Source organism: Perca flavescens, chromosome 9 (assembly GCF_004354835.1).
Source record: "Perca flavescens isolate YP-PL-M2 chromosome 9, PFLA_1.0, whole genome shotgun sequence".
NCBI classification, from domain to species: domain Eukaryota; kingdom Metazoa; phylum Chordata; class Actinopteri; order Perciformes; family Percidae; genus Perca; species Perca flavescens.
This window is the reverse complement of record NC_041339.1, coordinates 18,236,580-18,263,668: the sequence shown is the minus strand read 5'-3', so window position 1 is coordinate 18,263,668 and position 27,089 is coordinate 18,236,580. Positions and strand designations below refer to the sequence as shown.

Here is a 27,089-nt window from a genome sequence, read left to right as displayed (position 1 = left end):
AATTGAAAATTGACACCACATTGCAACAACAACAAAGAAAGTACAGTACAGTATGGTATATCAGTTCAGGACATATTGTATTGAGCGCATTTGCACAGATCACTTTACATTATTACATCTCTCAATGTCACATAGAGAGATTTAGCACTGATAGTGGAAAACCTGCCACTAGACACGATGCCCCACAGACATTTATCTGTAAGTGCCTGCTCTGACCCACTCAACTCTACTTTGACCTTTCCTCCTCGCTAAACCAGCAGGGCTTTTATTAAATGTTGATTGATTGGCAGCTCTCAGGAGCCTCCCAGAGTGGAGTACAGGTGGTGCTTATGGTGAGAACCGTCCTCTGTTCTGCTCTTTACCTCACCAACTTCACCAACTCATTTGCAACGCACACATACTGCCAATCAAAAGCACGCACACTTTAACATAGAAAAAGGAGAACAGCAAAATCCTTGTTTAAGTATGTTTCTGTCACTTGAGGAACAAAGACCTTCTGACAAGATAAAAATAAATCTACATGATGCAAATCTAAAAACACATAGTGGCTCCAGCTGTTGTGATTGAAATGAATGCGGAAGCTATGATTAGAAAGAAAGGTGGCGCACTGCAGTTGCCTTAGCAACCATTGGTCTGAAAAGGCAGCAGCACGCTTGTGTGTGTGTGTGTGTGTGTGTGTGTGTGTGTGTCTGTGTCTGTGTCTGTGTTTGTGTGTTGTCATGCCTTGAGCAAACACTCCCGTGTGCGTGAAATGGCATCTGTGTGTGTTTGATCAACAGCTTATTAAAAAAGGTCCCTAAGCTAATATTGAAGTGCAAGTAGATTCAGAAATCCAGAGGAAGCAGGAAGGTATGAGTGGGGGTGGGATAGTATGAAAGGTAATCATAAACACATCACTCAGCAAAAAGGTCAAAACATACTCCTCACACTCACCTCGGCATGTGTGCACTGAATGGCGTGCCCGCTGATACTGTATTGCAGCAGCTCAAATAAGAGAAATGCATGGACCGCCAAGTCGCCGCGGAGCATGGTTTGCCATGATGAAGATTGTAAAACAGAAGCAGAAGGTTTGCATTTAGTTTGGATCATTGCACAAACATTAAATGATTATTTGTATCTCATTCAACTGCAATGTTAATGAGCTCAACTTTTCCTCTCAGCTAAAACTTCACAGACATTAGCTTGTCAGGCTGATGATCCTCATTGTGATTTCTTCTGATCATTTGCTTCATAATCTATCCATTGCATTATAAATTCCCACGCTGCCTGGTTCTACCTATTAGTGTCTTAAAGATGCATGGGTGGTCACACACAAGGCAGTTTTTTGGGCCACATTTAAATACTGCCAGCAAAAACTCAAACATCTTGTCACTAATTCAGCACACTGTGCAAAAAGTAAACTGTTTTGTGGTCACGTTGCCCAGAAGTCGGCTTTGTGTCACTAGTATCCTCACAGTATGTTCCCTCCTATTGGTTATACAGTTTGGACATCTTGTTCTGGGACTTTTTATGTTCACCCTGCTCTGTCTGCAGTGTTAAAGAGAGCCACCACCATCAAGAGGAGAGGGATGGATGTGGTGCATCGAGGGCAACCAGGGGAGGAACAATATGGTGATATCTCCTCTGTGGGTGAGTCGGAGTCTGGACAGGCTCATGAATATGGGCACCTAAAGTGTATAAAGCATACTCCAGTAATGCACACTGACCTCTGGTGCAGCCGTAGAAAAGCAGTTTAAGATTTGCAGTAGAACAGGAACATGCTTTACAGGCACTGTTAGTTAGACCATATCTCTCTATCCTGCTAATCCCCTCAGGCATCCCCATGGCCAGAGCAAGTATCAGGAGTGCCAAGAGAGGTCCAACAGCGTATTTTCGTCGTAAGGAGCGTCTCCTGCGCATCTCCATCCGCCGCGTGGTGAAGACGCACACTTTCTACTGGACAGTGCTGGGCCTAGTGGCTCTCAACACGCTGTGCGTGGCCATTGTTCACCACAACCAGCCCATCTGGCTGTCCAACTTCCTCTGTAAGTCACACTTCATTTCAGTTAACACCTTGAGGCAGTTAATACACCTTTTCTTCACCGCTGTAAATCAATCAAATGGCTCTGAAAGTTGTTGCTTTATCATATAATTGTCTTTGTAACTTTTGAAATTGAAATACCTATTTTTTGTTGTTGTTCCAGACTATGCAGAGTTCCTGTTCCTCGCTCTGTTTCTGACTGAGATGTTTCTGAAGATGTACAGCTTGGGGCCGCGTCTCTACTTCCACTCCTCCTTCAACCGCTTTGACTGCAGTGTCAGTACTCCCTCTCCCTCTCGGCATATTTGTTTTTCCCAAATCCAACTGCTTGTGTATTTCAATTATGCAGCGTCAGCCCTCTCCTCCTCTGTATCTGACTCTATTGCATTTTCTCTGCCTCTCTTTTACGTCACTCTGTCACTGGGTCATAGGTGTTCTTTTATACTCATTTGTTCCTGTGTGTTTTTATTAAAGATGCATGTGAATATATATATGTCTGTAGGTGATCGTTGGCAGCATCTTTGAAGTGCTGTGGGGTTTCTTCAGGCCTGGCACTTCCTTTGGCATCAGTGTCCTGCGTGCTCTCCGTCTGCTAAGGATCTTCAAGATCACCAAGTTAGTGCCGCAGCCTTCCTCACTCTTTGCCATCTGTTTAGATGTTTCATAATATTTACATGGAGCATTTCACTGTTGACTCAAAGCTAAGTTTGGCATGTTGGTGTGATATGCAGTGTTCTATATTTTGTGTTTTGTTTGTGTGGGGAATTCATTTTTCTTTCATTTCTTGAAACATAGTCTTTTTTTAAATATATGTATGCAGCAACAATCAAGTCCATCAAACAATAAGTTCATGAATACAAGACAAAAAAAACAAAAACAACAAAACAGACTCACAGTAAATTAACATATGCCCATGACATTTACAGTATATAAGGGTAAGTTACATGCAAAAAAGTGGAAATCGATGGAGCTCCCCTTTAAATTTTCTTTAAAAAATAAAAGTAAAGTATTTAAACTTTTTGCACGTGATATGTTGTGACTGTCTAGGTATTGGGCGTCTCTGAGAAACCTGGTCGTCTCTCTGATGAACTCCATGAAGTCCATCATCTCCCTCATCTTCCTCCTCTTTCTCTTCATCGTTGTCTTTGCACTCCTTGGCATGCAGCTCTTCGGTGGCAGGTAACACTAAATCGTCCCCTATGAAGTAAAATACTGATGCTTATAGTTCTTTGCATCGCTCCATATGAGTCCATAAAGTAATGGAGTCAACTGAGGAACCACCGTAGCAGAAAGACAAATCTAATAATTTTTTCTCTCCCACTCGGCTCGTTACTCATTTCCAGTAAAGACACAGACATAAAAACAAGGCTGAAGTAGACTTAATGGTTCAGTAGATTCCTCTTTACTGAATGCACACAGTTTAGTGGAGAATAGATTGTCCTATGGTTTTTGTTGTTTTCATTATACCGACAGACTGCGTGAGCTTGGTCGAGATTTCAGACTTTCTTTGTCACACACACAGCTTTTGTTGCTTGGTTTTCCCCTGAGTCGAATGTTGTTTCACCACAAGCTGTCGCTTCAATAAAGACTGGCCTTGTATATGAACTGGCCTCAAGAATACAGAGCACATGGGAAAAAAAACATCAGCCAGCCAGTCGGAGAGAAGGAGAATTGATTTATTGATATAAATAAAAGAAAAACTAGATCCAGCATTGCTTTTTTTAAGGACCATATGTGTGTGTCTCGCTCACAGGTTCATCTTTGAAGACTACACCCCGACAAACTTTGACACATTTCCTGCAGCAATCATGACCGTCTTTCAGGTCTGGAAATTAACCTGACAATTTATTGCTCTCTAGTTTACCACAGCCAATCACAATGTACAGGAAATGTAATTTTGACAGTGATGCTCATGATAGTTTTGTGGATGATATTCTGTGTGTGTGTGTGTGTGTGTGTGTGTGTGTGTGTGTGTGTGTGTGTGTGTGTGTGTGTGTGTGTGTGTGTGTGTGTGTGTGTGTGCGTGTGTGTGCGTGTGTGTGTGTGTGTGTGTGTGTGTGTGTGTTTTCTCAGATCCTGACTGGAGAGGACTGGAACGAGGTGATGTACAACGGTATTCGCTCTCAAGGAGGAGTGAAGTCTGGCATGTGGTCCTCTATCTACTTTATAGTGCTAACACTGTTCGGAAACTGTATCCTTCATTTACATCATTTCAATGTCATGTACTGTCCATCACTTAATGCCTTCCTTTAAGTAGGTAACCTCAACTTACTACCGTTATTACTAAAGTAATGGTACCCTTATATGTTATTATTTTGTATCAGTAATTTTGTAAAAGTGTAGTAGGCATTTGTTTACCACTATCTGTCTCTTAACAAGGAGTCAGTGTTGTGTCAGTTAGGGTTGCCTGGTTACACTTTGACCACGTCCTTAACTCAGCTGTGACCAGACACACTGCTGAATGTCTTCTTGGCCATTGCTGTGGATAACCTTGCCAATGCACAAGAACTTACAAAGGTAAAAAGGGGAATAACAACAAAGATATAATTGAAAGAGCAAGCCTGGTCTTATCGGCTTTTATTCTTGTTACAGTTACTTAATACTAAATAGTCTAAATAATCTTGCTACTCCACCATGTCCAGTCCTGCTCTCATCTCCTCTCATCACTTTGATTCTGTTTAATTATTTAAACTCGCAGACGTTACAATTGTTCAGTCGCCTTTTGCTCTTTTCCTCTTTTGATCAGGATGAAGAGGAAGCAGAGGCAGCGTTCAACCAGAAGCATGCTCTCCAGAAGGCGAAGGAGGTCGGGCCATTGTCGTCCTTCATGTCTTCAGAGTAAGTGCTGTATGCAGCCACTCTCCCTGCCTGACCTCCTCTTCTCCTTCCTCTGTCTCTCTCTTCCTCTCCCTCCCTACCTCCCTCCCTCCCTCCTTTCCTCCTTCCTCCAGGGATTGTCTATATAGGACTGACCCGCAGTGCCAACACTTTGCACGAGTTGCTGTAGCCTCCAGCAAATTTCGAGTCCATCTTTAGGTGCAGTAGATTTGGCTTACTAACCACGTCATGCAGAACAGTTATAGGTTGAGGCTGAAGGTCATCAATACAGAGCTTCTAGTTGTGTACTTAAATGTCACATAGGGCCTGTTGAATCAGTATTTGATGCTGTCCCACAAGAGACTTATTGATACATCTCTAGATTCTGCCTGCTCCCAGCACTGTAATTTGCTCTAAATTGAAGTCTCCATGGTTACTGGTTCCACTCCAGGGTGGGACACATTGTTACTAAGTGTCCAAATTAACATGGTGTGTCGATCACAGTAATATAGTCCTGGATTTAGCAAAGTGGATATTGTAGCTAGTAAAGTGTGTGCAGGCTTTGATCTGTTGAAGTGTTCTCACTTGTGGAAAATTTGATAATGTGACCTTGTTTTCTCAATGCTCAGGTTTCCAGCTTGCAGAATAGATTTTGTTTTTTTCTCAGGGATTGATTGCACAGTGCCTTGTTGTCGTAGGTGGTGGAAGTGCATGTGCATGCACAAGAGTGAGGACCTCTGGCTCTGTATGCACGCTGTGTATTGAGAAACAAGCAGTTTGTTGCATGGGCATGTGGAAGATTTTACCAGATAACATTTTATTAACATGCCATTATGTACCTTCTTCTTTCTTGCTTACTGTCTTTCTTTCTCTGCCTTGCCATTTTACTAAAACTTAACCCAATGGAAATTAAAATTCGAACAGAGCAGAAAGAAAAGTAAATTAGTGCCTCAGTTTTTGGTTTAGCTAGTTGAGGGTCAGGCTCCTGTCAGAGCCCATAGATAAGACAAGAATACCATGGGGTCGTCTGAGCAAGCATTTGTATTCAGAGAGGAAACTCTGAACTTTAAGGGGCTCTGGTCTCAGCTCCGATGTCAGCTGTGAAACCCCGGCGGTACCTGCCCCTGTTGACCTCGAAGAAACTTGCATGACAGCATTTGCTCAATAAAAAAAGAGATGCAGCATGTTGGAGGCTGATAATGATTTAACTTTGGGAGCGCATGCATCTGGTCAGCATGATCAAAGGAAGAAAAACTGAAATTACACACACACACACACATCTCTGCTTTTTACGTACAGTATTACAAGTAATACTTAGACTGGAATAGTGTTTTTCAGTGTGTGTACAGTTTTTCTTCCATTGTGAGGTTTTTAATCCCTCTCCCAAATGCTCTTGAGTATTCTGAATAATTTTTTAGCAAATATTTTGAACTCCGCACATGAACTTCCTCTACTAGCATGTCCTAAAAGAATGCTAATGTGTGAGTGCTCTGAGGTGAGGGTGGTGTTCAGAGCTGCATCCCAATGTGGTGGTTTTGTTCAAAGGGTATCTAAATATGAACTCCTTTCCTGTGTTTGCTGATGGAGCCCATCTCTGTGTTTTCTACCTGTACCCATACTGTAGCTCAGACTGTCTAACATCTCAATCTTACTTAAGATGTCTTCTTATCAATGTTGTATGAATGTTGTTTCTAATACTGCTACCATCTTGTTTGTCAATGTGCTGCTAGGCTCCAGTGGAGACACACAGCAAAGCATCAAGAGTCAGTTTTTGACCTCCAAATTTATCCTTTATTCTTTACAAACATTGAAAGAAGGGATGCGCGCAGTGGAAATATCCAGCTGCAAATAGAATGCATGATGTAGCAACTGAATATAAATAATTCATCTGTGCCTGCAGTCTTCTAAAAGAGCAGTTTTACCCCTGAATAACAAATTCAGAACAGCTGTTAAATGGCATTAACGGCCTGTCTACAGTTGTTTTGATGACTTTGGTCTTTGTGTTTTTCTTTGAGGATTGTTTGCTGTGTGTCTCCTGGTCTGTTTTGTCTCTGCTCACAAAAGCACTAATGTCTTGTTTTCAACCAATCGCTCATTGATAACACGGACCACACAAGAGTCCACGTTCCAGTAAGTAACACTGTCTGTTCAGCTCTCTGAATCTCTCACTAATGCCCTTCTGATTTTCTTGAATGGATAAATGTCCCAGACTCATTCTGTATACAGTAGTATTCTGTTCACACTCTGTCCTGTACTGTACCTCCAAACTCTCCAACCTCATTTTATTCCACCTATCTCTATTCCACTGGTTTCATTCTGCATCTTACTCTTTTTGTTACTACAGTCACACAACAATTCCTGGCTTGGTTAATTTATCGCCTAACATCTTCATCGATCCAGTAAATTGCTTCATGTTGACATGAAATAGCTCTTTGTTGGTTCAAATGTCTTGATTGCTAATTTAGATTTCAAAAGACCTAGAAAGAATGTTAAATCCATCAAAGCAGATTCAGAAACTTTACTTTGAATCAAATTAGATTTTTGGTGAATACACAGCATGCAAATGAAAATGTTTCAGACACGGATTAATAAATAACAGAACAAGCTAAAAATGAAGTGTTTCAAACCAAATTCTAGCACTAAGACATTGACCTTAATTTACGCCTTCTGTATGTTAAATGTGGCACTGTATATACTACTTTGTCTGCTTCTACATGCTGACATTTGGTCTTTTCTTTTCTCTTCTCAGGGGAAGCCGGAGGAGGCGGCCCTACCTGTACAGGAAAAGAGCCATCCACCGCAGCCGGCCTACCTACTCCTGCTCCCTGGACGAGGGCAGCATCAGGGAGGGCCGCCCACCCCCACCACTCAACCCCTCTACTTCTTTCATGTCCAGGAGAGAGAGAAGAACAAGGATGACCATGTCAGTGTGGGAGCAGAGGACTAGCCAGCTGCGGAGACACCGGCAGATGTCCAGCCGAGAGATCCTGTTCAGCAGTCCCAACGAGGAGAAGGACGGCCCTCCTGCTTCAGCCCAGGCCCAGCATGGACATCCCCAGTCACTACACCGCAAGGCCATGGAGCGCACACAGACCGGGAGTTTGAAGCACCTGACGGACCCCTTAGCCTCCCCATCCAAGAATCAGGCTTTAGGCTCCTCCATGTCTGTGGATATGGCCCTGGATGCCGCCCTCTCTGGCCACATACCAGAACTCCCAGTGGTTCTGGTACCAGAACCGTTGGATCCTACGAATGTGCCCCTTCCCGATGCTTCTGTGTCTGTGGCCATACCAGAACCTCCTGAATCCGACTCCATCACAGAGAGCAGAAAACTGGGCGTTAATCAGAGTCACAACACCGTCAGCGAGCGCCGGAGCCCCAGATTGAATGGCGAGCGTCAACACAGGGCAGTAAAGAAGTTCAGGCCACCAGATAACCTTGACACACTGACTCCTGAGATGGGAGGTCATGGTGGGATCAGGGGCAGAAGGGCGCTACATCACTGTGACCATCACAGCGGGGCCAAAAGTCAAGGGTCATCACCATCAGGGAATGGAAGCCACTTGGCGAGTCACTCGGTCAGCAGAGAGAGGAGGAGGAATCCGGGGAACGTGGTGGAGAAGGAGGCAGAGACCAAAAAGGTGGAAGAGGTGTCCAAACCTGATGAGAGCAGGTGAGACAGACCAACAGCTGCTCAGTCAACATGTTTTTTTTTTTTATTTGTTTGGCAGTATGTTTCAGATTTGGTAAACAGGTGAAGTCAAAGTAAAGAGAGACAGGAACGATTTGGAGAGAAGAATAAGTGGCAGCAAAGGCCCCCGGTCACATGTATATGTTTAATGCCAGTGATTTGCAATGACCTGGAGATGCGATGTATATATACAAAATAGGGATGTTAACTTGCACTTGTGCTTTATTGCACACTCAAATTACCAACTTCTACTGCGTTTTGGCTACGTTTATTATTGTTATTTAATGCCTTAATTGGATAGTCAACAGTAGAGAAATTACAGAAATAAGGAGGAGGGGGATAGACGTGCAACCAACCAGATGCAAACTGGGGACGTTGTGGTTTTTGGTCGGCTATAGATTCACCACCTGACAGCACAGACCATACTGTAAGTATATCGCTGTCCTCCTGTCTGTCCAGTTAAGTCTTTGGCGCTCTATTTTTCAGACAGGGTGACAGGAGTGGAGGAGACACTGACCCACCAGAAAACCAGAGCCACACTGGTGACCAGTGTCCTCAAAAGCAGGAAGAACCTCCTCAGCAATCAGACCCGTCTCCTCCTGTCATCCCAGAGAGCAACAAAGAAGAGAAGGAGACAGAGCAGGACCAGGACAAATGTCAGCTTAGCTCCAGTGTGATTATCGAAGCGCCCAACGTTCAGTCATCTCTAGAGCTCTCCACGATCACAGGTATTTGAGAAATAAAGTTGACCATGCAGTTGCAAAGTCATGCTTCATTTCATATCTATTGCACCTAAGCTAAATCGTTGCCTCCACAATTCAGGGCCATTATAGAAGCGATGAGTCATGTTATCTTCTAAGCTTGTCCCCATCCATCTATTCTCAGTGGATATTTTCCAGATTAAAATCCTATTTTACTAAGTTTTAAGGTGGCTTTGTGAGGCCTCCCTCCTTGTTTGTATCCACTGTGCTATCTTCTCATTCTACCCTACTCTTCTCCTCCTCCCTACACCTGTCCTTGCCTCTTCTTCTTCTTCTTCTTCTCCTGACCTTCTCCAGTCAACATCAAGGACCCTGAAACCTGTAAACCAGAGAAGGAGGAGGCAGAAGAGACAAAGCCTGTCAACACTGTGACTCCAGACAGCATGTTCATCTTCAAACCTGACAACCCGTACGTTGCTTCCTCTGGGATAGACTTTATAATACTGGGGAATGATGACACTCCAAACCTCACGTGCACTTGGAAGTAATGGCAGAGAGTTCAGGGTTGTTGCACGACATCTATGTTGTTTAACCCTGCTGCAATTAAGTTTCAGCCAGCTTAAGCCTACACAGTCTCACTCTTAGTAGTTATGGTACCTGACCTCTGCATCGCATCTCCACTGTGCCATCTGCTCTCCCTCAGGGTTCGTCGAGCGTGTCACTACATGGTGAACCTCAGGTACTTTGAAATGTCCATCCTGCTGGTCATAGCTGCTAGTAGTATAGCACTGGCTGCTGAGGACCCTGTAGCCACCTCCTCTAACTGGAATAAGGTTTGTGTGTTCACATTCATGTATATATCATCTGTCTGACACAGGGCCAGCTGTCACATTAATATTTCACAAAAATATTTCTCCTGAAACACTGAGATTCAATTTCAATCATGGTTTATATGTGCCTTGGGCCTCATAGCTTCATCTACACTAAGCAGCAAAGAAAAAGAAAACATTTCCTTAAATTGTTTTGCAAAATGCCGCTAATGTAACTTGATGGGGGGAGGGTGGGGGGCAGTTAAATCGCTGATGAGTGAGGAAATTGCAGTGTAAGACACACTGAGCCTGGTTGTTTATTTGAGAAATGTGGCTAATTTTCTTGTCTTGTGTTGCCATCATTTGAGGGGACTGTTTCATAATAAACCACAAGATGAGATTATTTGAAGTTACATAGCCCTAAATGTCATGAAATCAACGTAACGAACTGACGAATTTCATCTTTTTATTATCTGTGTTATATCCTAGACGTATTCAGATTTTCTGATCTTTTTCTTTTTCTTTGACTGTCCTTCTGTCTCACACTCATTGCAGGTTCTGCGGTATTTTGATTATGTGTTCACCGGAGTCTTCACATTTGAAATGATTATAAAGGTAAGTTACTGTGTAAAGATGTCCCTGTGTGGCGATTGATTGCAAGAAATGTTAAAATATAAATATACCTTTTTCGAGCAAAGAGTTCCAGGATGGTTCCACTGTGGAGCCACAAGACCTAAACTAAGCAACTAAACTATGAACTTAGGGTCCCCTTTGGGCATTCCTTTTCTACCACATCTAAAGAACCATGAAGATTAGACAACTTAGTCTGATAATGGATCAAAAAGAAACTGTGTTGTTTGACACACAGTTTTCAACCATTTTAGCTCTAATTAAAACGTTTCCCTGTTTTATTTGACTCATTTTAATAGTCCCAAAGAAGTAAAATTAATCTTAATTAAGATTGAAGGAGTGTCTGAAAAAAATAAGCCTATTGTTGTGTATCAGAAATAGTTGACAGTTTTCTCTAATCTCCTCTGCTGTTAATCATCACTGCTCCATGGAGTAACAAACAGCTTTGTCAGGCCCAATTCAAGGCCTTAACTTGTTTAGGAGCTTGACACTGAAGTTTGAAATACCTAAAAAGAAAGTTAACTGCATTCCTGGAAACTATCCTGGAGAAGTACATTCCTTTCATTACTCGCTCTTGTCCTGTCTTTAGATGATTGACCAGGGTCTGCTCCTCCATGACGGCTCCTACTTCAGAGACCTGTGGAACATCCTCGACTTTATAGTCGTGGTGGGAGCATTGGTGGCCTTCGCCCTCTCGTCAGTCACATGATTTATTTGAATTAATCATATGCACTAATCATATGTCTAAACATCAAAGTTTGTTTAAATCAACTGTAAATATTCTTCCACTTCATGTAGTCATCTCTTCCATTTTGTTTCTAACATTATAACTGTTGATATATGTGTCCTTCTTTCCTGTTTTTTTCCGTCTGTTGGTGATGCCCCTGTGGGATTGACCAGCAGCAATGTGATGGGGTAAAAAACAAAAAAAGTCTTTCTCTCTTAGAGCAAATACTTTAAATGTGCAAAATTCAGAGTGTAACATAAGTAGAATATGTCAGATTACACATACTGTGATGATGGACGAATAAGGTGGGAAAAACAAAACATGAGTGTCTAAAAATGTGATGTTTACTATGCTGCAGTGGTGTGATACTCACAGTCTGTCTGTCCTTTTGTACAGAAATAACAAAGGACGGGACATCAAGACCATCAAGTCTCTAAGAGTGTTACGTGTCCTCAGACCGCTAAAGACCATCAAGAGACTTCCTAAACTCAAGGTCAGACATGCTCCGACTTTGATATCTCGGCTGCAGACCTGTGAGCAGAGACAGAACGAGTAGACAGATGAGGTGATAAACTCTGAGCATCAGGGCATGAAGACATGTTGTCAAACCTCACACGTAGACTGTCCGCCGGGAGAAAACAAATTATAAAAGCGCCATGCATACACAGGTGGATAACTCTTTAAGGCTCCAAATACACTCCTCCGTGGAAAAAGAAATAATACAAAATGGAAACTGAGATTGCCATTTGCAGACAGGAGAACTAAAGAGAATAATGTAAAAACTGATAATAAGTGAGAAGGGGGGAGAGTTTAAAGTGAAGGCAGGGAATTAACTAGCCTGAGAGACAGCTGGAGGACTGTCTGAGTGCGCTAACAGGTACTCATTTGGGGATTGCGACTAATACCAAAAACACACATCTCGTTCTAATCACTGGGACAGGGAGTGAAGAACAATAATAACAATAAGGTCCCATGACATGGTAGCTTTGTGAGACCGTTCTAATCTAGCGAACTCCAGTTTTCCACTCGCAGTTCAGTCTGGCATCTTGAGATAGAGAAAATTAGGAGCTGTTGAGGTGGGTTTAGGTGGTGATAGACAGATGGTTTATCCAATCAGCTAACCAGTATTTTCAGACAGCGGTAGCCCTAATTCTGTTAGCCGCTCACTAATGCTTTTTTCTCTTGGATCCTTCTTTTGGAATATGGACGGGAACCTGAAATGGTGCCTTTTATTCGTAAATTCTTGTTACACAAACGGCAAATATCCTTTACCGCCATGTTGCTTGCTTGCTGACGAGCTATGCTTTTCATGCAGCAGCAGCAGCAGCTTGTGGTTGTATTTTCATACGCTTCGTTGATCTGATTGGTTGATTTGGCCCGTCTATCACCAACATAAGTGGGCCATAGGCAGACTGGGGGAAACGCATATTAATGTTAAAAAACCTCTTAAAGTGACATTTTCATGCCATGGGACCTTTAACCTAAAGCTCCCATTAATGGTTGTACATGTTTTAACATATAGTCCTTTAAATTACCGCTAAAGTCTATGACATGTCTTTAGATTAATTTCTTACCTTCCAGGCAGCCACTGGTTTCACGTCATGCCAGTAAAAATCAAACTTTCTGTTTTTGAATTCACATTCACATTCACATGCTATGTTGTCCAAAAAACAATAAGCACAAGCTAGCATTGTTAATAGGATAGTGTGATTTTGGTATGTTCTTGCACAGACCTGATTTAAAGATCTCACGTATCTCTATTCCAGGCGGTGTTTGACTGTGTAGTGACGTCTCTGAAAAACGTCTTCAACATCCTGATCGTCTACAAGCTTTTCATGTTCATCTTTGCCGTCATCGCTGTGCAGCTCTTCAAGGGGAAGTTTTTCTACTGTACAGACAGTTCCAAGGACACAGAAAAGGATTGCCAGTAATATTCACTTTTTTTCTGTTTTCCCTTCCTTTATTCCCGCATTCATATTTATATTCATCTTTGTTTATTTGTTTCTTTCTTTTCCCTTCATCTCTTTCCCCTTCCTTCTTTTCCCATCCTTCATTCAGTCATTTATTCCTTTTTGGAATTGTTGTTTTTTGGCTCCATGTCCTCCTAAAACTAGACACTTGGGTCAATAAACTTGTTAAAAAAAGGTTATATGATTTTTCCCTTTTCTTAATGTGTTTTCTTCATTTAATGTATCTTAGTTACAACTTTGTTTCTGTCCCTGGTCTCCTCCTTCTCCTCCTTCTCCTTCAGGGGTTACTACATTGACTATGGGAAGGATAAGAAAGAGGTGAAGAGAAGAGACTGGAAGAGACACGAGTTTCACTATGACAACGTCATCTGGGCTCTGCTCACTCTCTTCACTGTTTCCACTGGAGAGGGATGGCCTCAGTGAGTCTGACTGGAATCAGCGGATGAGTGCTAATTCTCATGCTGGTTGAGAAAATTCAGCAGGAGCTTTCCTGCACATCATTTTCCTTTCTTAGAGGGCTCATTAGCTTTTATGAGCGTTATAACCTTTTAACATCTGTCTTGTTCTTTGGTAATGGTCAAATCTGATCTTTGATGGAGAAAATATAATAGATGTGATTAACTTAACAAAGATTTTGCCATTCATTATCTCACAATAAAATTATACCAATATTTAGCTGACAGTGGTTGTGGGTTTGTACTGTTCCAACCCTCGTTAATTGACTTATGCCGTGGCAATAAATCGAAAATGATGAAATTGGCATTTGATCCCCACCCCAGTGAACAAACACTACCAAACGTTTTTTTTCTCCAAAACTAATAACTCCTGTAAGTGCGCAAGAGTCTTGATTTTGTGAAAGATTTTAAGCAGCTGCATGAGCATATTCTCCTTGTTAAAGGTGACATTTTTGCTGTTTCTGTCTTGCCAAAAAAAGGAAGTTCTTATTTGTAGTTGCTTGAGCTTTTAATAGCAGCGTTAGCATTAATAAGCATTGTGTCTCGGCTCTTTCAGGGTCCTGCAGCACTCAGTAGATGTGACAGAGGAGGACAGGGGTCCGAGTCACGGCAACAGGATGGAGATGTCTATCTTCTATGTCATCTACTTTGTCGTCTTTCCTTTCTTCTTTGTCAACATCTTCGTGGCTCTCATCATCATCACCTTCCAGGAACAGGGGGATAAGATGATGGAGGAGTGCAGCCTGGAAAAGAATGAGGTGAGGAAAGATTGATAGAAGAACGACAAACTTCTCTGTCTTTGTCTTTTTCCTTGTGTTTAATGACTCATAAGCTACTTTCTAGTCTTTTCCCTTCTATCTAATCAGCTTTGGTCAAATCTTTTTCTTCCCTGTCTGTCTCCCTTTCTCTGTCTCTTTATTTTATGCAAAGTATAGATTTAGAGTTTATTTTTTGAAGGCCAAATACATCAAATGTACTCAGACTTGATCTTTGTAAATCCATAAATGTTCTTGTAGAAAACATCTATGTCTTCCTTTAAAGTTTAAAGCAAAGAGAAAAGAAGCAAAAATAAAGTCATTAAAACAAGGTGACTAGTTAGACTGTGTGCTGCGTGTATTTACTATTTCATTCTTCTTCCCTTTATCTTCCTCCTGTTCTCTATATTTCAGAGGGCGTGCATAGACTTTGCCATCGGTGCCAAGCCCCTGACCCGTTACATGCCCCAGAACCGGCACACGTTCCAATACCGTCTGTGGCATTTTGTGGTGTCGCCCTCTTTTGAGTACACCGTCCTGGCCATGATCGCTCTCAACACCATTGTACTTATGATGAAGGTGAGGATAATAAAAAGAGAAAATAAAAATCAAAGACTACAACAGCACATCTTAGTAGGACCAAAATGAGAGGACAACAACTGGTGTGACAGGTTCTACCATTATCTACTGTACATCTCTCTTCTCACTCTTAAGGATGATGTGCCATTTTCCACATATCCTTGTTTGCTAATAGGAAAAAACACACCTTGTGTTGCTTCTCAGCAACATATTCTGTCGTGAACTTGCGACTGTTAACACTTTGGTTTTAAAATAAGCCGAGATGTGTCACTCCTAACTGGAAACATGGATGTGTAGAAACACACTGTGATGTTTTCATTTGAATCTGCTGATGTGTTTTTTTCCCCTCTCTCTCACCACTCTGTCTTCTTCCGCCTTTCCGCTGTGCTGGTTGTTCAGACAGACAGACGCAGGGTGACTCAGCCTGTATTAAATATTGATCTATAATGTCCAGGGGCTGCTATTTAGCATGACCTCATTAACTGTGGCTGCCGCCCCTAGAGGAATGACTCCTTTTATAGTGCGACAGATGAAAGGTGCAGAGACTGAGACACTATTTATGGGTCTGGAGGAATCTTCCATCAACCTGTAGTTCTGCAGGGTGCAGGGCTGAAGTTCAGTGAACTGGTTAGGGAATATTCCACTTTTTTATTCTTCTCACAACACAGATTTGTATTTGCAGTTTAATACTTGCCGCCTGTCTATTTTCAGTATTACTCTGCCCCGCCGGCATACGAGGCCGTACTGAAGCACCTGAACACAGCTTTCACTGTTCTCTTCTCTGTTGAGTGCGTCCTCAAGATCATGGCCTTCGGCTTTCTGGTGAGAGAAAAGAGCAGCAAACAGCCTGAATGTGAATTAAAGATCTTTTTTAGAATTGGATTTAAGTATCTTTCTTGTTTCCACAGAACTACTTTCGAGACACATGGAACATTTTTGACTTCATCACTGTTTTGGGCAGCATCACAGAGATCGTAGTAGACTTGCAGGTAATAAGAGAAAAACATGATTAACTCTTGACACTGAAAGAAAGAGTTAACCTTTGTGACTTCCTTTTTTTCTGCACAGTTGTGTGAACATTACTATTGTATGCTATGTCAGGCTGACATCTCTCCCCCCCCTCCCTACCATGTCCTTACGCCAGTTTGATGACACATTCAACATGAGTTTCTTGAAGCTGTTCCGAGCAGCTCGTCTGATCAAACTGCTCCGACAAGGTTACACCATCCGCATTCTTCTGTGGACCTTCGTCCAGTCCTTCAAGGCTTTGCCCTATGTCTGCTTGCTCATCGCCATGCTCTTCTTCATCTACGCCATCATTGGCATGCAGGTTAGAAAGACACATGCTTGATTGGTCTCTGTTTCTCTGTGGAGATGGTGTTTAAGATACTACATTTACTATTTTTATCCAGCGTCCAACAGCACCCTAAGTATGTGTGTTTCATGGTGAAATATATGCACACACACAAAAAAAACATGCAAAATGGCTAGTGCATGACATAAACACTGTCATTATTAAGGATTGTGTGTGTATATCTGTGTGAATCAGGTGTTTGGGAACATTAAGCTAAATGAGGAGACTCACATTACGCAGCACAACAACTTCAAGACCTTCTCTGGTGCTCTGATGCTGCTGTTCAGGTAGGACACCGTGCGATCTTTAGTGCTGTTCTTCGGTTTGCTTTGGACTTGATGTTGTTTCAGATCACTGTAAACAGAGATCTAGCAGTGATCCAAATTACACATAATTTGCTTTACTTGGTTCGCGTAATAGCACATTTCCTTAATGTAGTCTAAATAATTTTGCTAGGTTACGGTAGATAGTACTCCAGGGGCTACTCAGTGTCACAGGGTGATAGATGCTGTAGTGTACCACTTACCTGCTTAGCAAATTAGCAGACACTTTGAGAGTTTTACAAAGCACAGTGGTTCAAATAATGAAATTGCTATCTCGACCAAACTGTTTATTTCTCCATGTTGAAGTTCCAAGTTTGTTCTCATAAGCAGTGAAGAAAAAAGATGTACATTTAAACGTGATAAGAATCATATTCCTTACACTTGCAGTAAAACTAAAATAAAAAAGAAACATAGTATAATATAAAACACTTACAGTAAGATTTAAAGGCATTACAAGTAGTAGCACTATTGCATACAGAATGTACTGTAAATGTATGCATTAGACTACACAACTAGGTCTCACATTTAGATCATCTAAAAGCTGTCTCTGAAGCGAGCAGTGCGAGCCTCGATGCTTTGATAGTATTTTCCAGATGGCAGACGTAACTGTGAATAAACTGTAAACTGGACTGCTCAAGTCCTAAGCGACCCCTCCTTCTCCTGGTGTTGTGTAATGTGTGTGTGTGTGTGTGTGTGTCCAGGAGTGCCACAGGGGAGTCATGGCAGGAGATCATGTTGTCGTGTCTGGGGGGACAGAAGTGTGAGACAGACACCTCGCTTCCCCCAGGAGTACCGACGTCCGACCAGGAGGGGGGCTGTGGCTCCGACTTCGCCTATTTCTACTTTGTCTCGTTCATCTTCTTCAGCTCCTTCCTGGTAAGTCGAGAAAACTGGAGTGTGAATTATTCCCTTAAGTTACAACAACGATACGAGGACTTCAGTTGAAAATTAGCCGGCTTGCTAACACTGGCACATTCACAGAAATGTTGATTAATGTGCGTTGTCATCAATAAAATAAATGAAATGAAATATCTCTTTTAATGTTTTAACCTGATTGTTATATTTTGAACACTTCCCATCCTCATATAATGAAATGGCATGGCTTCTCCTTTCTCTCTTTCGTTTGTCTCCTGTCCAGATGCTGAACCTGTTTGTGGCTGTGATCATGGATAACTTTGAGTATCTGACGAGAGACTCGTCCATTTTGGGTCCTCACCACCTGGATGAGTTTGTCCGGATCTGGGGGGAGTATGACCGTGCCGCCTGGTTAGTGTCTCTCTGTCTTAAAGCTACACTAACATTTTATCAAAAGTACAACTGTGCACATACAGATGCTACAGTTTTCAGTGATGGCAAATTATGTGTTCTACAGTCATGCTGTAAAATATATACTCCATAATACACTTACCCATATGGATGAAAGTAAGAGATACTCTTCTTAATCCACATCTAACATCACAACAATTGACACTATATCTAATATTGGATGTAAAAAGCAATTGTGGAGTGTCTGTCTAGCACGTTTAACAGCATCTGAACTAGTTGCAACAGATAAATGACAACAGCTACCGATAACCATGTAAAATATTTGTGTATGTGTTTATTACAGTTTTTAGTAGTTTAGAAGTTAGATTGATTGCTGTTTGAATGTCCTAAAACTACTCTTTTGAGGACAAGAGGAGAGAGCCTTCAGTTAGGCCTCATTCACACGACACACAACTAAAGACATATATGTTCTTTCCAGTGGTAGGATCCACTATAAGGAGATGTACAAAGTTGTGCGCACTATCTCACCTCCCCTGGGCTTTGGAAAGAACTGCCCACACAGGGTGGCATGCAAGGTTTGGTTCCCCCATATCAACAAACCCCTCTGCCTCTTTCGTGTGGGATCCTTCCTGACCTCCTCCTATCCCTCCTTTCCTTCCCTTCGCCTGCTGTCACCGCCCTGCTTGGCCTTTTAGGGGTGTGTTACTCAGGTCAAAGAATGACGACACTCGAGTCTCTGGGTACTAAGGCACAGGACATCCCTCATTCAGGATTATAAGTGAACGTTTTAGTTTTATCAAGGCACTTAAGATGCTTACTGTTGATGCCGTTGTACCGCAATTTATATATACATCACCTTTATTTATTCAGGGAGGGTCAGTTGAGAGCAAGATCTCATTTCCAATGACGCCCTGATTACGTGGCATACAAAATTATAACGCATACAAAACCACTGGAACAACTTAATATACACTATACAGTTGCAATACACAGTACACACATACAGCTATTACAGAATGCACGTGTACATTCAGTATACATGGCTTCATAAAGAAAAAACAGGGAAATCCTGTCTCTTTCTACCTTTTGGATCTGGTTTAAAGATGAGTTCCCTCTCACACACACACACACAACGCTTTACAACGTAAGTATTTGATATTTGTACCAGATCCAGTGAGGCTGTCATTCCTTTGCCTATCCTGTCCAAGGTTTTCTCCTTTCCCAGATTTCTATGCCCTGGTGGCAGCATAGAAAGAATACAACCTGTTTTATTTTCTCCTACTATTTACTCCCTACTCCTGTGTGATGCATTGGAATAATCCTTTCTCTTGTATCTCCTCCATTCATGTTCCTCTCTTCTACCCTCCACCCCCTCTTGTGCTCTTTCTCTCCTCCATCCCTTGGGAACGCACTCCCCGATTCCTCCACTGTTATTCAATTTCTCCTCCACCTTCAACATCATCCCTCTGCCTTCCTTCCCCCCTTTCTACTCCTTCCCTCTTTTTCCCTCTCTCTCACTCCCATATTCATGGCTACCTGGCACTCCCAGTGGTCGTATCCATTACAATGACATGTATGAGATGTTGACCAACATGTCGCCACCTCTAGGCCTGGGCAAGAAATGTCCCTCCAAGGTGGCATATAAGGTAGACTAAACACTAGACCCTAACAGGCACTTCCTTCATATTTTAATTAACGAGGACAGGTGCTGTAGAAACTCATTTTTTGTGTCACACATTGGAAAAGCAAGGCATTTTTTTCTGTTGTTTATATGGTGCAGTTTTGCTTGTTGGAACCGTTCCAGTGTTTTTTCATTGGCAGATGATTAAAGCTACAGTAATGATTTGCCTGTTTTGCTTTGCATCTCGGCAGAAAAATAAGGCGCCATTATCTGTTCGCTGTTATCTGATGAGCATCTGTGGAGTTTATTGCTCCAAACAAGTTAGAGAACATCAGTCAGAAAGTTGTCAAACATCTACATGCTTCGTCTTTCGTCGACGTCTACTGTCAAATGTTCTCGTCTTTCATACTTTGTTTCTTACATTTACCTGTCTGCATGTGCCTCCTGCCACAGCCCAATGTTAAATCTGTGTGTAATATGAAATGTACTGTGTGTGTGTGTGTGTGTGTTGTTGTTGTTGTTGTTGTTTGGGTATTTGTGATTGTGAGTTTGCGAGCCTGCCAGCATGCTCCATCGCAGATGAACACTGTTCTCTTACTTCCGAATGTGTTTCATGAGTTTTATCTTCTTTTTTTTAATGTGTCTGTATTTATTCTGTGACCTCAGATTGTTATGTTGAGATTGAAAAGTTTACGTTTTACATAACAACTTGTCAAAACAGTTTTCTTGTGATCATCAAATAGTGACTGTATCTTGTTTCTCAAAACAAGATACAGTAAATATTTACAAGGTTATTCCTCTCCATCCTTCTGCATCTATCAGTGTAGTTAACTTCATTTAAACAAAGCAAACTAGGCTATATGAAATTATGATTAAAGTGGAAAAATGTTCTTCTGTAATGATGCCCAGAAAGGCCATGGTTGCTTAATTTTTTTTTTCAAGCTAGTGGCCCCAAAATCATAATTTGAGTATCTATTTATCTCAGTAACAGATTTATGGGTGCGTAGGCTGAGCTCAGTTCCAGCTGGGTGTTTTTCCTTTGAGCTGAAACATATTCATATGTTGTTTAGAACTACACAATGGCATTCCTTAACAGTGTAAGTAAGTATCACAAAACCATAATTTGTTATCTTGAGATAATGACAATATTAAGTAATTACAAGCACAAGATAAGAGGACTGAAAAACATTATGATCAACCACAGCTGCTCTGGGCTTCCACTTTTTCATCGTGATATGTGGTGTAATTGTTTGTTGGTGTGCTGAGTTGTGTCTGACTATGATGCTCTCTCTGCTGCCATCAGAGACTAGTCCTGATGAACATGCCTGTGGACGATGACATGTCCGTTCACTTCACCTCCACCCTCATGGCCCTCATCCGCACCGCCCTGGAGGTCAAGATAGCCAGAGGTCAGACCGAATATCATAAAACGTTACAGACATACATTCACTGTGATGTAAAACTCATTAAATCACACTTTTTATCTCCAGGAGGGGAGGATAGAAATCAGATGGACCTGGACTTGCAGAAGGAGATCGGTGTCATCTGGCCTCATCTCTCTCAGAAGACGTTGGACCTGCTGGTTCCCATTCACAAAGGTGACATCAGCCTGCATCTTAACAGTACCGTTATTCATATGTCAACGCAAAGATATACATGTTTGCTATCGTAGTAGTTGTACTGGTAAATGTTATTCCATTTAATAATGTACTCTTGAAGGGTCATGTCTGATGCTTTCTCCTTTTTCAGCCAGTGACATGACAATTGGGAAGATCTATGCCGCCATGATGATCATGGACTATTACAAACAGAGCAAGGCCAAGAAGCTCCGACAGCAACTGGAGGAACAGGTACTTTTCTTTTTTTTTTTTTTTTAGGTGTATTATGATGACACGTTTTGGGTAAATGTATTCCCATGAAGCACCCAGCAGCCACTGATGTGCAATGGTTTCATTGCATAATCCCGCTCTTTGCATATTGGTCATCATTTAACAATTTACTGTATTAATGTAAGTATTTATACAACAAACTGAAAAGACAGCACATTCATCCTAAATGAATGATGTGAACTGTAACTGTTTAACTGGTTTCAGGATTCTTAAAAAAAAAGTCACATGTCATGTCATAGTTGATTGCTAGAGACAGTAGGATTACAGGAGCATATTATTTTAATTTCCCATCTCCCCCTGCATGTGTTTTTCTCTCCCCATAGAAACATGCTCCTATGTTCCAGCGTATGGATGCCTCCTCTCTGCCTCAAGAAATCCTATGCAATGCCAAATCCCTTTCATTCCTCAGGCACAGTGCCGGATCTGCTCTGTAAATATTCAACTTTAATTTACCTCACACGGTTATTTAGATTGCTTTGTGGTTATTTATGCTGGTAGGAATAGATGGATCTTTTTGTAGATCTGGTCAAGGACTTTTTAGATGCCTTCTGTTCGTTCATCATCATCATCATCATCATCATCATCATCATCATCATCATCATCATCATCATCATCTATAATATATATCAGTCTATAATCAACTTCCGGTCGCTGCTCCTGTGGCAGACCACGCTACCCCGTCTATTTTAGATTTCTTTTAGGTTCCAGGTGTATTTATTTCTTTTATTCTAAATTTCTTAGAGAACAGGTCAGATAAGATCATGACAAACACAGGGTCACCTCAGGGAACTGTTTTATTACCCTTTCTTTTTACCATTTACACTGCAGACTACCGTCCACAGCAGGCAAGCTGTCAAGTTGTTAAATTTGCTGACGACACAGCGCTCATTGGGTTAATTGAAAATGATGACTATAGTCACTATCAAAATGAGATAAAAGCTTTTGTTGATTTTTGTGACACTCATTTCTTAGAACTCAACGTTAAGAAAACTAAAGAATTAGTAATTGATTACAGGAGAAATAAGATGACAACTGAGGCAGTGGAAATTAAAGGTTCAGTAATAGAAAGAGTGGACACTTCCAAGTATTTGGGCATTGTTTTTAATGATAGGCTAACATGGTCAGATGGTCAGACTTACTGATGAAAAAATTAAGTCCACGTGTATACTGTATGAGGAAGTTGCAGTCCTTTAAGGTGAATACAGATGTGGTGAGAATGTTTTTTATGTCAGTGATATGTAGTGTTTGGAGCTACTGTGTGGAAATGCTGGGATCACCAAGAAGGCCAGGATTGATAGAGTGACTAAAAGGGCTGGAAAAATGGTAGGAGAGTTAAATACAGTGGATCAAGTATATGATGACCGCCTGGCAAAAATGACAAAGAAAATAACGAGGTACCCGGGTCACCCTCTTCATGGTAATTTGACTGGCAGGGTTATGGAACGTAGTGGTAGGCTAAGGCCTCCCGTGATACGAACTAAGCGGTGTGCTCTCTCTTTTTTATACCTTAGACTATCAGACAGCACAACAAGCACTTTAAACGTACATTTTTATAAATTTTATATTGTATTTATGTATTGTATTGTATTATATTGTATTTATTGTATTGTATTAGGCGGGTATGAGCACTGTAATTTCTATTTTTATGGATGAAATAAACTTGACTTTGACTTTGATCATCATCATCATCCTCGTCATCATCATCAACAATAATTGACAAATGTATGTGGGTATATAATGCAGTTGCCCTGTTGGTTTGTGCTCCTTCAGCACCAGAGGAGGTTTTCTGGCACTCAGCCCTATCTCTCCACAAGAGATGTTCCTGCAGCCGCTGTCCCGCTCCAGGGAGGAGAAGGAGGAGGAGGAGGAGGAGGATGACGGCGACTATCGTTCACCCTACCACCCCTACCATCACCCGCATCACCAGCACCATCCTTTACAAACACTGGTACCCACCTACATGTAGTATTGAGAGAACTGCATAATCATTGTCAGCAGTCTGGTCAAACAAAAGTCTATAAATGCTAGTTTTACTGCTGCAAGAAAAATAATATAATTTGAATGAACACACAAACTATATGCAACATCTGTACTGGGACACATTGTTTACACATTGACCGGAATTCTCCTTTAACGTTGTTGTTAAACCATTATCAGAGCATCACTAAAGAGACTCAGTTTGACTCTTAAGACAAAGAGAAATAAATAAGAAACAACCAGCCCTCTTTTTTTGTGATATTTCTGTGTAGGTGCCAGACGTAGTGGAGTATAACCAAGTGATGCAGCAGGCCAGGCAGGACGCAACAGTTATTAAATCACCTCAGCGCACAGCATCCATCAGAGCTTCCTCCATGCCCAGACTGGCTGTTGATCCACCGGTAATAAAAGAGTAATAACCTTTATTCAAACCTAAATTCAGCAACAAACAAATCTTGCATTAGAAAGTGCTTTGAAAATCAATACACAATTGAAACAAATTAGTTAGAGTTTGCTCAGCACATAATGTATGTATGTAGGCTATGTATGTGTGGGTGTTTGATGATGAGAGAGAGTGTGTTTGCTGATTTATTCATGGTTACTTAAGTGATTCCTTCTGTGGTTGTTGGATGTGTATGTAGCCTGGGATGTCAGCAGACAGTAAGCTGATAAAGCGCTCCTTCTCCACCATCGGAGACCAGTGTGTGAACGGCCTCTGGCAGGAGCAGCACTCTCTGGAGAGAGTCAGTCCTGACGGCTCGTACAGGCCTCGTCAGAGGAGCTACAGAGGTCACTGAACACACATGGCATTACATTGCATTTCCTATAGTCTGATACATTTTAGCAATAGCAATGTCAGCATAGCAATGTTTAGTAGTCATAGAAGTAAAAATGTCCTTTAAAAAAATGACTAACCCCTTAGGTCCTAGAGTCAACCACAAAGAAGCAAGCAGTCATGAGAGAGGGCGCTCTAAGGAACGGCGCCACCTACTGTCTCCTGACGTGTCCCGCTGCAACTCCGAGGAGCGCAGCCGCGATCCATCGTGTGAAAGGAGACGGTCCCGTTCACCTAGCGAAGGACGCACACACACCTTACAGAGACAGGTAGAAGTACAACAGGGTTAATTACACACTGAAGCACCAGTTAGTCTTTGTGACCCAAAGATGTGCTGGTTTGTATCGCACAATCAAATCAGGGACTGTTTTGTACCTGTGATTGGATGTGAATCCAGTGAACCACCTGGAAGAACGCCAGCAGTACTTTGTCTCTGCTGCAGAAGGAGGATAACAGCTGAAACTGTAGCTGTAGGAGTCTATAACAGTACTGTACCCCTTACTATTGTGCGTGTGTTGTTTGCAGGTAAACACAACAGGCAGCCCTGCCCATTCAGCCTCAGACTCCGGCACTCCTCGTAATCGGCGCCAGCTGCCACAGACACCCTCCCGGCCTCGGCCGTTCATCTCCTACTCCCCTCTGGTCTGCCAAGCCCACACCTCTCCAGCACCAGCAGCCTCCTCTGAGGAACAGACCCAGCCTCAGGATGGCGCTGGTGGCTCCACGGAGACCTTGTGGAGGGCTGACAAGGAGGGCGGCCCCCTAACTGCAGGTCAGGGGTCATTCGGAGTACAGGTTTCAGGACCGAGCAACCCATCTCCTCACCGCTACATCTCAGAGCCCTACCTCCCATTCCATGACGACGGCGGCAGCGGTGGAGAGGCAGGCGACGGGCAGGAGACCCTTACTTTTGAGACTGCCATAGCAACCAGCCTGGGACGGGCCAACGCCATAAGCTCCGCTCCTCAGCTCAGACACTCCTGGCAGGTTCCTAATGGCCATTTCCGAAAGCACTTGGGCCAAGCGAGTCCGGCTCGAGCCAGCGAGCTGCTAAGTGACACAGACGAGGACGACCGCTGCTAAAGAAAACGGAGACGAAGAGAATGCATAGAGCAAGTGGGCACCTCGGAGAAGCTCCACAAGGCTTTAGCTCCTCTGTGGCTCTGAGAACTTGTATTCTCAGTACCAGTAGCATAACAGGCAGGACTCCACTGCTATTTATCTGGATACTTGGGTGTCTGTCTGCAACGTGTTCTTGTGTGTGTGTTTGTTGTAGCTAGAGGGAGGCTGTGTGTGTGTGTGTGTGTGTGTGTGTGTGTGTGTGTGTGTGTGTGTGTGTGTGTGTGTGTGTGTGTGTGTGTGTGTGTGTGTGTGTGTGAACACGGGTGTGTGGTAATGCATGTGCGTGTGCTCTTAATAGAGAAAAGTTGCCAAATCAAGAGAACAGCAGAGACTGACTGTACTATAAGTAGATCACTGCAGGCAAACCCAAGCATTGCCAAGCCTTCCCACACAAGTTAGTGTTTTGATTGTTATTTGAACAAAATATGGTGAGACGTCTATCCAAGGTGTCTTTGAATCCAAGAAACTGATCTCAGTGCGTTTTGTGTAGGTGAACATAGAGGTAGCATGTAAAAATGTAATACAATGAATGTATTTTAGTTTTTTGGTTCTTATGTTTAAGTAATTTGAAAGGGTTGCTGTTAGTGTCGACTGTGAACAATCATAAGGGTAGCAATGAAACGGAGTTTGATTCAATCCAATTTTGCCAGTTTATAATTTAAAACTGTTCCTGTTTACAACAAGAGTATCCACGTGGTTCATGGGCATTATGCAGTCACTAATCAATAGATAGTCAATACAGAAAATCATGTTCCAGACCATAAAGTGAGCAAAACTTCTAATAAAGTTATTTTTTCTGTCCAGTGTACCTCCAACTGGAGCAGCACAGTGCAGATTTATGTCGCTCTGTGGTGTGAAAAGACACTTAAGATCTTGGACAGATTACAGAATAAGATATGTTTTGTCTCAGGATACTGGACCATTGAATTTGAAAACGTGAAGGACTAGAAGTGTCTTTTACAGGTCTGTCAGCATGATATCAACATGACGAGATCACCAGTTGACTACTCTGTCCATGGACTACAACGGCTTTGGCCTGAGGTACAACCATCTGTAGGACAGACAGCCCCTGTGAAAGGCAAATGGATTTTCATTCTTTACGTTTCTTCTCAAGCCATTTTCTTCTGGTACATAGAGCCAGGGATGTGTCTTCTTCAGGATGTGTTGCCCTCTTTCATGTGATGATGAGAAATTAATGTCCTTTTTACATGTGATGCAACATGGATGCTTTTACAAAAGAGGAATCACAGGCACACTATGGTTTGTCTGTATGTTAACTGCTACATTGTTACCGTCACATTGGAGCCTATGTTTTGCTCAGTAGAAACGAGCGTTAATGGAATTTCTGTGCTCCAGTCGTCATAGTAATTTCCACATGCATGATTATGGTGACAATTAGAGAGAGACAGAGGTGTGCCTGTGGCTGCCGGATTGTTCTTATTTAAATGTGTCCATGATATTAAATGGGATTTAAAACCACCTCACCAACAGAGTATAATGAAACAGCAGGCATAGTAATGTTTATGCTTTTTTCAGTCCCAGGATCCA

At 42.2% G+C, this 27,089-nt stretch overlaps 1 protein-coding gene across 1 annotated transcript in view; it reads left to right on the top strand.

Annotated features, from left to right (window-relative positions):
• cacna1ea (calcium channel, voltage-dependent, R type, alpha 1E subunit a) overlaps window positions 1–25,715 on the top strand; it is a 59,435-nt gene extending 33,720 nt beyond the window's left edge. The window contains exons 10-46 of the mRNA XM_028587704.1: window positions 1,534–1,629; window positions 1,815–2,024; window positions 2,184–2,296; window positions 2,523–2,635; window positions 3,068–3,199; window positions 3,774–3,843; window positions 4,094–4,211; window positions 4,470–4,537; window positions 4,767–4,858; window positions 7,734–8,510; window positions 9,015–9,256; window positions 9,587–9,698; window positions 9,933–10,062; window positions 10,594–10,653; window positions 11,258–11,364; window positions 11,572–11,583; window positions 11,792–11,888; window positions 13,162–13,322; window positions 13,647–13,784; window positions 14,377–14,578; window positions 14,990–15,154; window positions 15,866–15,976; window positions 16,063–16,143; window positions 16,299–16,484; window positions 16,704–16,795; window positions 17,533–17,707; window positions 17,970–18,097; window positions 19,647–19,743; window positions 21,022–21,127; window positions 21,209–21,316; window positions 21,468–21,568; window positions 21,931–22,037; window positions 23,378–23,555; window positions 23,857–23,985; window positions 24,226–24,373; window positions 24,507–24,688; window positions 24,945–25,715. Of these exons, the coding sequence (XP_028443505.1) occupies window positions 1,534–1,629; window positions 1,815–2,024; window positions 2,184–2,296; window positions 2,523–2,635; window positions 3,068–3,199; window positions 3,774–3,843; window positions 4,094–4,211; window positions 4,470–4,537; window positions 4,767–4,858; window positions 7,734–8,510; window positions 9,015–9,256; window positions 9,587–9,698; window positions 9,933–10,062; window positions 10,594–10,653; window positions 11,258–11,364; window positions 11,572–11,583; window positions 11,792–11,888; window positions 13,162–13,322; window positions 13,647–13,784; window positions 14,377–14,578; window positions 14,990–15,154; window positions 15,866–15,976; window positions 16,063–16,143; window positions 16,299–16,484; window positions 16,704–16,795; window positions 17,533–17,707; window positions 17,970–18,097; window positions 19,647–19,743; window positions 21,022–21,127; window positions 21,209–21,316; window positions 21,468–21,568; window positions 21,931–22,037; window positions 23,378–23,555; window positions 23,857–23,985; window positions 24,226–24,373; window positions 24,507–24,688; window positions 24,945–25,502 (5,702 nt within the window). The 3' untranslated portion in view covers window positions 25,503–25,715. The remainder of the gene's footprint in view (window positions 1–1,533; window positions 1,630–1,814; window positions 2,025–2,183; window positions 2,297–2,522; window positions 2,636–3,067; window positions 3,200–3,773; window positions 3,844–4,093; window positions 4,212–4,469; window positions 4,538–4,766; window positions 4,859–7,733; window positions 8,511–9,014; window positions 9,257–9,586; window positions 9,699–9,932; window positions 10,063–10,593; window positions 10,654–11,257; window positions 11,365–11,571; window positions 11,584–11,791; window positions 11,889–13,161; window positions 13,323–13,646; window positions 13,785–14,376; window positions 14,579–14,989; window positions 15,155–15,865; window positions 15,977–16,062; window positions 16,144–16,298; window positions 16,485–16,703; window positions 16,796–17,532; window positions 17,708–17,969; window positions 18,098–19,646; window positions 19,744–21,021; window positions 21,128–21,208; window positions 21,317–21,467; window positions 21,569–21,930; window positions 22,038–23,377; window positions 23,556–23,856; window positions 23,986–24,225; window positions 24,374–24,506; window positions 24,689–24,944) is intronic.
• The last annotated feature ends 1,374 nt before the right edge of the window (window positions 25,716–27,089 follow it).